Source organism: Salmo salar, chromosome ssa09 (assembly GCF_905237065.1).
Source record: "Salmo salar chromosome ssa09, Ssal_v3.1, whole genome shotgun sequence".
Classification (NCBI taxonomy): Eukaryota; Metazoa; Chordata; class Actinopteri; order Salmoniformes; family Salmonidae; genus Salmo; species Salmo salar.
In genome coordinates, this window is record NC_059450.1 from 136,982,693 (window position 1) to 136,995,504 (window position 12,812).

The 12,812-nt window shown below is 40.2% G+C and overlaps 1 protein-coding gene across 2 annotated transcripts; it reads right to left on the bottom strand.

The window, feature by feature from the left end:
• Nucleotides 1–2,201: 2,201 nt before the first annotated feature.
• Nucleotides 2,202–11,883, bottom strand: LOC106613102 (LIM/homeobox protein Lhx1). 2 transcript variants are annotated; one of them, XM_014215037.2, is made up of 6 exons: nucleotides 11,293–11,883; nucleotides 10,903–11,152; nucleotides 8,745–8,968; nucleotides 7,708–7,985; nucleotides 5,521–5,686; nucleotides 2,202–3,707 (listed from the first exon to the last, which is right to left on the bottom strand). In XM_014215037.2, the coding sequence occupies exons 2-6, from the start codon at nucleotides 11,070–11,072 to the stop codon at nucleotides 3,328–3,330; spliced, it is 1,218 nt and encodes a 405-aa protein (XP_014070512.1). In that variant the 5' UTR covers nucleotides 11,073–11,152; nucleotides 11,293–11,883; the 3' UTR covers nucleotides 2,202–3,327. The 2 variants fall into 2 exon arrangements, with proteins under 2 accessions (XP_014070512.1, XP_014070511.1); XM_014215036.2 differs by having other exon boundaries at nucleotides 10,903–11,883.
• Between the last annotated feature and the right edge of the window lie 929 nt (nucleotides 11,884–12,812).

The following is a 12,812-nucleotide window of genomic DNA, read 5'->3' on the forward strand; positions in this document are numbered from 1 at the left end:
ATTTAAAATCCTTCAATACAGTTAAGGCTGCATTTATTTTTTACGTGACTACAAGGTCAGTTTGCACCAATAGCCAATGCACGATCAATAGGATATTTGAATTTAAAGAGCCATGGCCCCAGGGTGGGTGTCAGTGCATAGTGTTAGTGCTGGGGCTAAGCCCTGGGGCTCAGGAGAGTCCTATCCCCCATACTCACTCACACACACCGGCCCCAAGCACTCGGCCCCCCAGGCCTGGTTAACTCTCAGGACCATGATTCATTCATGGTGGATTATGGTCCAGGGACCCGAGGCCTTGGAGAGGCCCGGGGGCTAGCAGGCAGGCAAACAGGCAGCGTTCAGGCTAGCAGGCAGCCATACAGGCTCCCAGAGATAAAGGCTGCTTCCCCTGGATACAGACCACAATCCTATATCCACCGCCACGCCGCCCAGAATCGATTAATCATTTTAACACCAGATAATTTCAATGCATTTAATTCCTTTGGTCATGATGTTTTATACACTTAAATAAATCAGAAGTAAGAGAATGTTTCACTTCCAGTACTTGTTGTGAGTTTTTTTGTTTCAGTTTGTTTATTGTTGGTTTGTTGATGTATGTTTGTTTGTTCGTATGTGGTCTACATAAGGACTAGAAGCCCCCATAACAGCAGGTAGCCTAGCGTTTAAGAGTGTTGGGCCAGTCAGTAACTGAAAAGTTGCTGGTTTGAATCCCCGAGCCGGGCAAGGTGGAAAAATATTCTGTTCTCCTTTGAGCAAGGCAATTATCCCCCAAAACTGCTTCCCAAGCACCGTGGATGTCGAATAAAGCAGCCCCCTGCACCTCTTTGATTCAGGGGGGTTGGGTTAAATGTGAAAGACACATTTTGGTTGAATGCATTCAGTTGTGCAACTGACTAGGCATCTCCTTCCCATGGGGTAGGAATAATAAAACTATAATAACCAAGTGTCCCAGATTCATAGTTTCTTCATCATCACAGTCCTTCCACAACCTCAAGAAGTGGAATGACTTCCAAGAGGTCAAAACCATTGCCAGTACTGTGGGAAAAGAAACGATATAAGCATAATTTATGAATTAATTCTGTGGAATTACTGAAGAACTCCCCCTTGTGTTGGCTGCTGTAACGTTGTCAACCATTTCTATTACTGGACTAAATCCAGTCAGCAAGGTTTCCTTGTTATTCGAATCCCTGCAGTATTCTAGATATGAATTGTTCTTCTAAACAGAGTGAGAAGTAAAATTGCAACCACAATATCCCATGGTCTGCTGTGATACTGAAGAAAATGTCCCTTCAGATTGGTGTGTGACGAGCACCGCCATATATAGCAAGACATTGCGTGGCATTACTGTTATGGTGTGACAACAGTGCTAGTCAACACAGCATCCAGTTATTAAGTGGTTATTACTGTATTGTGTGTGTGTGTGTGTGTGTGTGTGTGTGTGTGTGTGTGTGTGTGTGTGTGTGTGTGTGTGTGTGTGTGTGTGTGTGTGTGTGTGTGTGTGTGTGTGTGTGTGTGTGTGTGTTTATCAAAAACAGTAGTTTACATTTCCATTCAATGTATGGATGTGCAAATCAGATCAAACTGCTTGCATTTAGCAAATACTGTACTGCAGTGGTTATTATGCTAAACTTGTTGAACTGACTTTATTAAAGAGAAACATAAACAGTTACCTCGTACTAAATTGGAAAGAACATATAAGAGAAATAACCTACACTTACATTTTACTATTTTTAAATATAAAATATAGATAGGGTAAGAGATGATCGGTCCAAAGAAAATGTGTTATCATTCAAATTGTATATTTTCTATTTTTATTAAAAACTCACAATTGTTTTCAACATGTTGTATTTATACAGTGAATGGTCTAATATGCACTGGAGGTCACATAAGCTTAGGTTTATTAGAACAATAACAGACATACCATGAGGGTTTGATATTTAAAGAAAGTGGCAGCTGCTAGCTGCATATTCGACCATCAATTAAATTGTTTGGATTTTCATTTGAAGACACAAAAATAAAACCTGTCTAAGTATGTTATATTAACAACTTTATGAATGTTTTTCAGCACACTAAAAAAATGAAGAAGTAAATTACTCCTTAGCATTTTTTAACACTTACACTTTGTCTCAACACATTCTGCAGATGATGGTGCAAAGCACTTTTACAGTATTTGTGCTATTTTTTATTTGGCAACTGTCTACTTGTGTTTTTTTTTTTTTTGTAAACAACATCTTGTACAAACTAGCACAGTGAACCACAACCCCAGCAAATGTGTTTGTCTTCATACAATATAAATAAAATCAATACAAAAGTTTGGTTGGTTGCTTGGAACATTTTATCTTGATCAAGATATTCTAAAACATGGTTTGATACTTTTAACTCCTGAATTAAATATATTACGTAAACAGTTGACTGTTCTAAGTCCATTTCAGACCCCCATTAAACGATTTTTAGAAGGTAGACTTCATTTAACAACATTTCAAGTTCTGTTCAATTTAAATAAAGGGTTCACAAGCCATATAACTTTGCCTTTTGTTTCCCTTTTGAAGGCCAACTTCTTGAGATTTGGTGGTTAGATTTTTTTACCAAAAAAAGAAAACTGTCTGGATGGAGAGAAAAAAATATATTTCCCCTGGCCTTCAGAAATATATTTAGTGTCAAAAAGGTTGTTTAAGTGTTAATATGGCAGAGCCTTGAGAGGCAAAGAGGTCTGAGGAGCTTTTGAATAAATACAAGGGACACGTCTAGTGCCATAAATAGAGTCTGACGCCTTTCAGCCTTCTTCTAGTGCCAGCGGCACAGGTTAGCGTTCAGACCAACCACCCTTCCTTTTTTTCTGTAAAGCTGTTGAGTCTTTGACAGTAGCTAATGATGTTTTTGTGGATTTGGGACATATTACTTGTTTTCAGAATGGTTGTTTTCCCAGTGGCATGTGTTTGGAGGGGCGTCACTGTGCTAGGCCACTGACAGGAGTCAGGAAGGGTCACAGCCATGGAGAGCAGGGGCCCGGGGTCGCCAGGGGCCCACAGGGTCAACAGTCACACACAGTCTTTTATGTGCCCAAGTCCTTATTCGGGTTTAGAAAAAGAAGCAATCGAAACATCAACACAATACCAAGGTAAATGCTTACAACCACATTGTCCACGTTTTGATTTTTGCCATATTTATTTTCCCTGCAAAAAAATATCATATGGGGAAATTAAATAAATAAATAAATATGATTGACAAAAAATTATTTGACTGGTGTCGCTACCCCTGCCCCTACCCATGCCCACTCTCCTGTCCTCCCCTATTGAATCTCTCAGTGGTACAGTCCGCTCTCTAGAGCTACCAGACGGTGCCCTCGTTCATTTCCGAGGGTGCATGGGACAGGTGGTTGCCGTATCCGCTGCCATTGAGAGACAGTGAGGTAAAGGGCGGGCTGGGGCCGTACACCTCAGAGGAGATGCTGTGCATGGGCCCCGGGATGCCTGGCTCCGGGCTGGGCGAGTCCCCAGGGTGGTGGGACATGATGTCAGAATAGCGCTGCACCTCACTGGAGGGGTGGTGCCCGGGCAGGGGATGGTCCATACCACCTAGAGGGGTGCCCGTTGGGCCTGAGGAGGGCACGAAGGGGAGGTCTACGGGGGTCTGTGCCTGCGACGACGGAGGCCCCTGAGGAAAGAAGTCGTAGTTCCCTCCTGGACCGTAGTACTCGCTTTGATAATCTGCAGATCAACAAAAGAATCTGGGTTAGCCTGGGAACAATAGGGTGAGTAAAAATGATTTCAGAGATATTCAGGAATTCATTGAATATACATAGCCTGACGTTGCATAGGGAGAAACCCTCGCCGTGGCACATTAGTCAAAGTTACACTTAAATCAAAAATGCAATTGGGTGGGGAGAACAACGCCGCCGCAAAATTAATTAAAATGGGGACCATTTCATCAGCGATTTTACCTTGTGAAATCAATGTTTTATTTCATCAGAATACTATTAGGCCCACTGCACACCACAAAGGACAAGAGTCCACCACACACTATTGATATCCACAAAACATGTTAGGAAAATTGAAATAAGGATGCACATACTCCACTGTAATCAAGAAAGCCTACATTATTATATTTCAAGGGCAGCAGGTAGCCTAGTGGCTAGAGCATTGGGCCAGTAACCGAAATGTTGGTAGTCTGAATCCCCAAGCCGACAAGGTGAAAAATCTGTTGATCTGCCCTTGAGCAAGGCACTTAATCCTAATTGCTCCAGGGCTGCAGTCAATAACAGCTGATCTCTGGCCGTTACTCTACTCTCCAAGGGTGTCTCAGGGGGAGCTGGGATATGCAAAAAACACATTTCCATTTCACACCTCACACTTGTACAGGTTACCCACTTGTACATGCAGTGAAACAAGACAAATATAAGCACCCCCTATTTAAAACCTTACAGTTACATTTCCCCAAAACGATGTTGTGCCCTTGGAAAAGGTGTAGATAAACATTTTAGATTGACTTTGTATATTAATAATTTCTCATATTCAACTACTCTCTCAGATCATCAACATTCTAAATATTCCTCAACGTAACACAAAATGAATGTCACAAACAAATATGTTTCAAGCTCCTTCCTACGGAAACAGAAGGCCTACAAATGCACCTTTCTTGCATGTGAATGTCATCTCGTAAGGAAAAAAGTAAAGACAATTCGGTCAGTGAGATAATACAATGGCTTGGAGCCCTCTCTAACTAACCCCTTGACCTAAATGTTATGGATGAGTTATTTATTAACGAACCCGTTCCAGACAGGGATCACAGAGAATGCAGTGGAATTTGGTAATGAGCTACTTCCCCTCTTAATACTGTTTGAATGTTGATGTAATATACCTGACATATAGAGAAAATAATAATAGTGTTCTAGTGATTATTTATTCATATTTAACGACACATTTAGGCCTATTGTATTAACTGTTATTAGGCGCTGTTTAGCTTACATGGACACCATAACAAGATTGATTCTCCATGCTACTGTAATTGCTTTTTTTATTAGGCCTATTTTATATATATATTTTCTAGTTTGGACAAATGGGTCAGACGATTGGAGTCTATAATCTGAGACATTTAAAGAGACACGTTATTTCAACATTTAAATTTTGACAACATCAATTTCGAATCACTCTAGACCTTTCTGTGGTGTTTTTGGCACATGCGTAATCGTGCGTAATCGTTAATTATCTCCCATTGTATTAAATCTTATATCACTTTTTTAACACCTGAAGATTTGGCACAGCATCCTAACTAATCCATCTCTAGATAATGTCCATCCATACTCAAACATTTTAAAGCTCTCCTCTCGGTGTAGGTCCTATTCCAATTATGTGTGTTGAGCTCATCTGATAAGCCATGATAGTAATCAAAGGCGTCCTGGGGCAGCGCGACAAATGGAAACAGAGCTTGGCGGACACATGTAAAATTATTCGACATTTCAGACAAACATGTGAAACCGATAAACCCGCTGGGACACGCAAGCCGTTTCATCACTCTTCTTACCTCCGTAGTATGAGAAAGGACCGTTTGGAATTAATTCCCCGGGTTCCAGCCGGTCCACTAGCGTTCTCATTCTCCTCGGGCTCCGGAAGAACGCGTGCCGTCTCGCGCCCAGGGCGCTCAATTGCTTCATGCGTCGCTCCTTGGACCGCCTGTTCTGAAACCATACCTATGAAGCACAAAAGTCAGCATAGAGCAACGTTAATGAAAATGAAATGGATTGGAAGAATTGAAGTGCAAATATTACGGCTGGAGCGTTGGAGACAAAGAGAGGCTCACAGCAAAGATTGCATCTGTATCCAAAATGACGTTTGAACACACATCTCAATATATTAAGATAAATAATTGAATGCACACAGGATGTAAAGCTGCAGAATCCATATTTCATAGTCAATAAAATAAAAACAAACACTTTACTTCACTACAGATCGAAAACCTTTTGTTGTTGAAATATAACAGATTGGTAGCCTACATAAAAAGTAGCCTAACTCTAATATCACATCTATTCCAACAATATAAGCATTATGTATGGTATCAGTTTGTTTATAATTATTACTGCTTTAGAGTTATATTATCATTGCTTTGTTTATAGATCCGTGATCAACATCAAAGCAACACCTAGGCCATGTGTAACCTGGGTGCCCTGTTTGTGCCGGAGCGCGCGCTGCCCTGCATGGTCGTCAGGTTCTGTGCGTGGTGACTTGATGGAGAAAAGTCTTATTCCAGGGATAATATTACTATTAATTATCGTCACTCCAGTCGTACAGATCTAACCTCGGTTTAATGTTCTTTTAACCCTCCATTTACCCCGAGTAAGGGGGCAGGAACGGGAACTTTTAAAATCTACAATGAATACTTAATAGGATGGTTGTTAGCAATATATTATAGGGCTCTGCGAGGTTATTATTTCGTAATCTATATCTACATTTTAGTCATTTAGCAGACGCTCTTATCCAGAGCGACTTACAGTAGTGAATTCATACATTTATTTCATACAATGCATTTTTTATATATATTTTTTTATACTGGCCCCCCGTGGGAATCGAACCCACAACCTTGGCGTTGCATACACCATGCTGGCGTTGCAAACACCATGCTCTAGCAACTGAGCCACCCTTGAATTCCTTATGCTAATTATGCTCTTCCTTGAAGCTCTTAAATATCCAAACTCGCCACCTTATTAATCTCGATTTTTTTTCTCACTTGATCTGCCTTCAATCTTTTGTCAATACATGACCACGTCCCCGCAGCACTAGCCCTATCACGGGAGACTCTCGGCGGTGTGGATGCGCTTATTTGTGTGCACATACGATTTATTATCCCAACTTAGGTACTACGATACAGAGACCAACTAAAACATTCCAAATCAGGTGTGCATCTTCAATAGCCTAATTTTAAACTCTTGAAAAATAATGCCACCAAACAAAAAAGCCTTCCAAATGATAGGCCTAGCTTACTTTTTTTGCATTAGGTAATGCAATTTGTCCAAATGAAATACCACTGGTAATAATAATAATAACAATAATATTCATAATAAAATAATTCATAATAATTGTGTTTGTTGTTGTTATTATTATATGTCAATATAAGGCATGCTTATTTGAAATTATTTACGCTAAACTAGACTGGGGGTAAGGAGGCATTTTGAAGTCTCCTGAACAGATTTCTGCGTTTACACTTGACTGAAAATGGTCACAGCATGGCTAAATGCGGTCGCAAAACGTGATGGCCCAGCGTTGCCAAGACTCCCATCGCTCTCACCAGTCTCACGCCAGTTGGCGTGTTTACCCATCCTGCACGCCAAGAATAAAAAATACCCATATAAATTACGCTTTCCAAATAAACCTCGATGACAGCCAATCTTTCGCTCTTTCAAGTCAATGTGACCATGCACTTTCTAGGCAACCCCATCTTTAAGCGGGAAGGCGTATGAGAAATGAGCGGAGTGATTGTGATCAGGCCTCTGTTTGTGGCGAACTGTTGACACGGTGCCCAACATGGAGATACTTTCAATAAAATATAAGCTGCTATATCACACGCTTTAATAAGTATGTAACCCTGAAAGCGCACAAGGTGAGGGTCCCCTCTCCCCCCCACTATACGGATCTCATTCACTCCCATACCAATACCACATGAGCTGCATTAGGAATTACATTAATGTCATTATAGTGCATTTGTCATTGCCATTACCTGAATGACTCTCATGTTCAGCCCCGTCTCCTGCGCGAGCTGCTCCCTGATGTGTCTCGTGGGTTTGGGGGTGGCAGCGAATGCCGCTTTTAGGGTCTCCAGTTGCTTTGCTTTGATGGTGGTTCGCGGTCCACGTCGTTTACCGCCAAGGTTCTCGCCATCGTTCTCATTACTACCCGTTTCTTTGTCCGACAGATTGGCTATTTCAGAGTCCTTCACATCGTCCTGTAACTGATCTTGAGAATCCGGGGATAAACTTGGGTCGCTACATGCTGTTACTGTAAAAACGAAAAAGGACAGAAAAAGCTTAGACACACAGTCCATTTGTAGACCTATAATTTCAATACAATGGGGAATATGAATGATTACTATTGGCCTATTTGTGTAGGCCTTTATAGCCTTACTAAAAATATATTTAAAAAAATTACAAATTGATATAGTATTAAACAATAGGCCTACTTGAAATAATAACCTATGCAGATTTAAATTATTTTTATGAACACTATTTGTGTTATCTATTACCTTTTATCGCCGAATTCATTAAATGTGTCAAAAAATGGGCCTACGATAAAATCAATAGGCTTATGGGTCTACAATAGTAAAATATGCAAATATAATTTGATATTTTGGCCTACAAATCCAAATAAATTTTCAGCAATCGTGTGAAAATATAGGCAATGCGCAAATCGTTATTTCTGTTTTTACCATAAAATAAAATAGTTTAGGCATAGGGCATGATTATTCAACACCAAACTGTGGGTGGAACAAGTCACATCGGTCACAAGTTTTTTTATTGTACCTTTATTTAAATAGGCAAGTTAGTTAAGAAAAAATCATATTTACAATGACAGCCTAGGAACAGTGGGTTAACTGCCTTGGTCAGGGGCAGAACGACAGATTTGTACCTTGTCAGCTCGGGGATTCGATCTAACAACCTTTCGGTTGTAGGCCCAATGCTCTAACTACTAAGCTACCTGCCGCCCCATTAGTAGCCGTGCGCCCAAAATTATGACGCCAATTTGGCCGTATAGGCCTACCTGAGAGAAGGTTTGTGTCTTTCCCATTGCTGTGGGTTAGATAATCTTCTTTGCAGACAAATTTATTTTCGTCTATGATGTAGAGCTCCTCTCCCGTGGATAGCTGTTTGTTACACATCATGCAGGTAAAGCAGTTGAGATGAAACACTTTGCTTCTTGCCCTCCGGACCAAGTCGTTCGGCGAGATGCCCTGAGAACAGCCCGCACACTTTGTCCCGAACCTCCTGCGAGGGGACCGAGGAAGAATGCATGATTATTCAAATGTGTTTAGACGCAAAACCAAACAATGTATGTTAGTATACAACGATTGCATATTGAGAGTGTGAATAAATACATTAAGACTAAGCTGTGACATATATATATATATATATATATATATATATATATATATATAGGTCACAGCTTAGTCTCAGAAAAAAAGTTGCTATCTAGAATGTAAAAGAGTTATTCGGCTTTCCCCATAGGAGAACCCATTGAATAACCTTTTTGGTTGCAGGAAGAACCGTTTGGGGTTCAATGTAGAACCCTTTCCACAGAGGGTTCTAGATGGAACCCAAAATAGTTCTACCTGTGACCAAAAATGGTTCTACCTGGAACCAAAAAGGGTTCTCCTATGGGGACTGTAGAATAACCCCTTTGGAACCTTTTTTTCTAAGAGTGTACCCGAACCTCTGCCTCTCAGTTGCAATGGTTCGCGATGAGAATGATTCCATATTTGCCATATGTGGTCCTGTTCTTTATAATTATTGTTAACTGTAGTAGGCCCTGTACTTCTATTACATTTCTGCATTCATTGTCAACGGACACATTTTCTTACTTTGCCGAATCTAAAAATATTTGTTCCATTATAAACACGTTTCTGTGTAAATAAGAAAACTGCTTAGAATCGCATTTTAGGCCTATTTATACCTAATGAAAATACATGTTAGTGTTGTCCATCCTGAAATGTAGCTGATCATTATGAAAAAGAATACATAATTTATAACCCAAAACAACAGCCCTAAATGTATAATACAATTAGGCAGTAATGTTCTCTGTGGTTTTGGGATAATAAAGACTTATGCACAATAATACACATTGCAATATACAAGTTAGTACTTTAATATGTGTGATGATCCTCTTTTTGCTGATTGTAACGGAAACTAATGTGTATTGAGATGATGTACACTGATTGTTGACTGCAAGTCTGTGATTGCATTGTCTGCTTGTTTGATCTTTTAAAGAGGTTTATTATTTAAATCCACTTATCATGTCCTTCTCACTGGAGCCGTGCAAACACAGGGGCCTAGGCAGATAGCTTTGCCACTGGGCCGAGATACACACTTCCTCCATACTACCCCGATGAAGTATTGATTCTACCCGCTTCTCTCCACCTCTACGCCTTATAAACAACGTGTGATTGATTTCCTTCATACCCCATACCGAGGACGAGTACACACGCGTTTAATGTTGCTGTCTACCTTTTAGCATAACAATACAAATGAACAAGCCTTTAATTACTGGCTCTCCTAATCAAAGCTTCTGAAGCACCACCTTCACACCTAGCACTTAGAAATTCTGAAGGAATTGGATGCAATCTTATTTGTCTTTTAACCATATTAGAAATTAGTACAGATAATATTTAGAGTGGTTAATGTATTAATATGTGCCATATATGATACATTCCATTAAGTATTTAGCCTTGAATATATATACCTATCATTTTGTTATAAGCAAATTATAATGGTAAATGTTTTGAGAGCATAAGGCTGAACATTATTGGCTTAATTAACAGTTTTCTAAAGTACAATTTGAAGGTATAAGGTGTAATTATTGTATGTGTTTAGATAGTCTTGCAATTTATTACGGGCTCTACTTTTGTGTTCATTAGTTCAGAAGTTAGAGAGTCACCTCTTTTGTTTTGTTTTTTTACACGAAACAAATGACAGTTTATATGTTCATTATTAGCCTATAATAGATTATATTGAAAATGTTTCGTATTTTCAATATCCTTATGAGTCTTTTTAAAGAAAAATATGCATTTGACTGAGAACATTAGGATAGTATTGTTAACTTAACAGAAACACAGAAATGCTTATCCAAGACTACACATCTGAAATAATAATTACTGTAGTAAAGGACGAATGAAAGGGAGCAAGCACCCACCAGTCAAGCTTACCTAAAGAAGTCGTTTTTGCAATATAGTTTCCCCTCTCGAGAAAAGCATTTCTCTGTTAAATTGCATTTACACTCGCAGCACTGTACGCACTTGACGTGCCAAGCTCTGTCCAGAACATTGAGGAGAAACCTGTCCAGTATAGGCCTCTCGCACCCGGCACAGTGGACCATCGTCTTTGGATTTGCACCCACTCCGCAACCGTGGTCTGTTCAGCCTCCTGAGGTTGTGGTCGTCTCACTCACACTCTTGACTTGAGCAGAAAACAAATCAACAACACACACCGATTATTGGATGTTTTATATTTGGAGTATTTGGTTCCTTTTTCGCTCGGATGTCCTGGATCAATGTGCTCACATAAACAGTCGATGGGTAGCCTGGTCGCTATCCTACCTCTTATTCTCTCCTCTGAAGTGGTCAGCATGGAGGTTTATAGGATCCAAGTACAGGATGTCGACCGTTAGCCAGGATGCGTCCTCCCAGGTGAGGTAGTGTCAAAGCCTTTGACGCCTCGAAAGTCAGTCCTTCGGATCCTCTTCCATACGCACAACACACATCGGCTTAAATGAAGCCAATCAAATGGCAAAAAATATCAAGCCACCTCTGAAGACTGGCTATAATGTGAGAACCATAGCCTATCAGCAAGTATCCGTAGTCATCAAAGTGAAGCATTGGCAGAAAAAGCAACGTGTGCCAGTTACTGTTGAAGACGCACATCTAACAAAATGGTTTTGGGGCAATACTGTCACACAGCAAGACGCGCGTGCCTATAAAGAATTCAATGTTCTTTGACATGACCGCTTATCCACTGCTTAGGACCCGATGAGAATCGAAATAATTAACTATCAAAATATTTCAAGGAAAAAGTGTGTTTCCTCCGGCTCTGTTGGTTATCTGTCCCCTCGAGTTCTCTTTTGGTAAATGATGCTAGTGATGTTAGGATGCGTGTGACATCTCTGTGCAGGGTTGACGCTCCGCGTTGTCTGCAGTACTCTGCATGTTCCTGAAAGCACACGAGCCAGCCTTATTCACAGGCTCGTGACGTCAGGCAGTGGAGAAGCCAATCAGCAGCGCGCCATGCAAGTAACCATTAGCTATCCCTTCAAAGACGAGCCGGTGCATTCTGTTCTATTTATGGGGAACTGAAGAAACCAATTGTCAAATATTCCTAGAAACTGTCAGATGTTAGTGAATGTATGTGGGCGGAAAGACGACGACCGTTGAGGTAAAAACAGCACAATCACCAGCTTATCAATTGTCTGCGGCGAGGAAATGGACGTGAAGAATCATTTCATAAGGTAGATATGGGCATCTTAACGTTCTCTCCTGATCCTGCATGGATCCTCCCCATGGGCGAGAGAGAGCTAGTCTTAGTTTAAAAACAGTAGTAGTAACATTGGAATATATCTTATATTCATATAACAAAATGGGATGGAATGCATGCTTTTGTTAAAAAAAAAAATTGGGGGTAAAAATCGCATTTTGACTAAGTTTTAGCATATAGTATACAGGCTACAGAAGTGACTTGACTTTTGCCATACAATACGTTATTATATTATCAATGACAAGAGATAAGTCATACATTTGATTTCAGACTTAAGTTGACCAAATGTTTTTTGTTAGAATGTGCAGCCTCTTCAATGCCCCAAGACGCATGTGGTGGCGTACGCTTTAGTGAGTGTTCTCTTGGTTGCGGCTGAACAAATCTTAGATAATAGTTTAGAGACAAATTCTCAGTTATGTGTACATCACCAAAACGGGAATTAAGTTTCACAATTCGAAATAATCAGAGCGGTATAGGCTATGTCCTGGTTGCTGTTTTGTTTTCATCATATGCTTTTACTTTAAATGTTTTTCTTGACAGCTGCACAGTCTTCTCCTTACCTTTTATGCATGTTATCATTTCTTTGCCA

Coding starts and splice junctions, on each gene's coding strand:
- LOC106613102 (XM_014215037.2), bottom strand. CDS start 11,072: ATGGTCCACTGTGCCGGGTGCGAGAGGCCTATACTGGACAGGTTTCTC. Junction 8,969..10,902: donor TGCAAAAACGACTTCTTTAG/GTAAGCTTGACT, acceptor GTCCCCTCGCAG/GAGGTTCGGGACAAAGTGTG. Junction 3,708..5,520: donor TCCTTTCTCATACTACGGAG/GTAAGAAGAGTG, acceptor GTTGATCTGCAG/ATTATCAAAGCGAGTACTAC.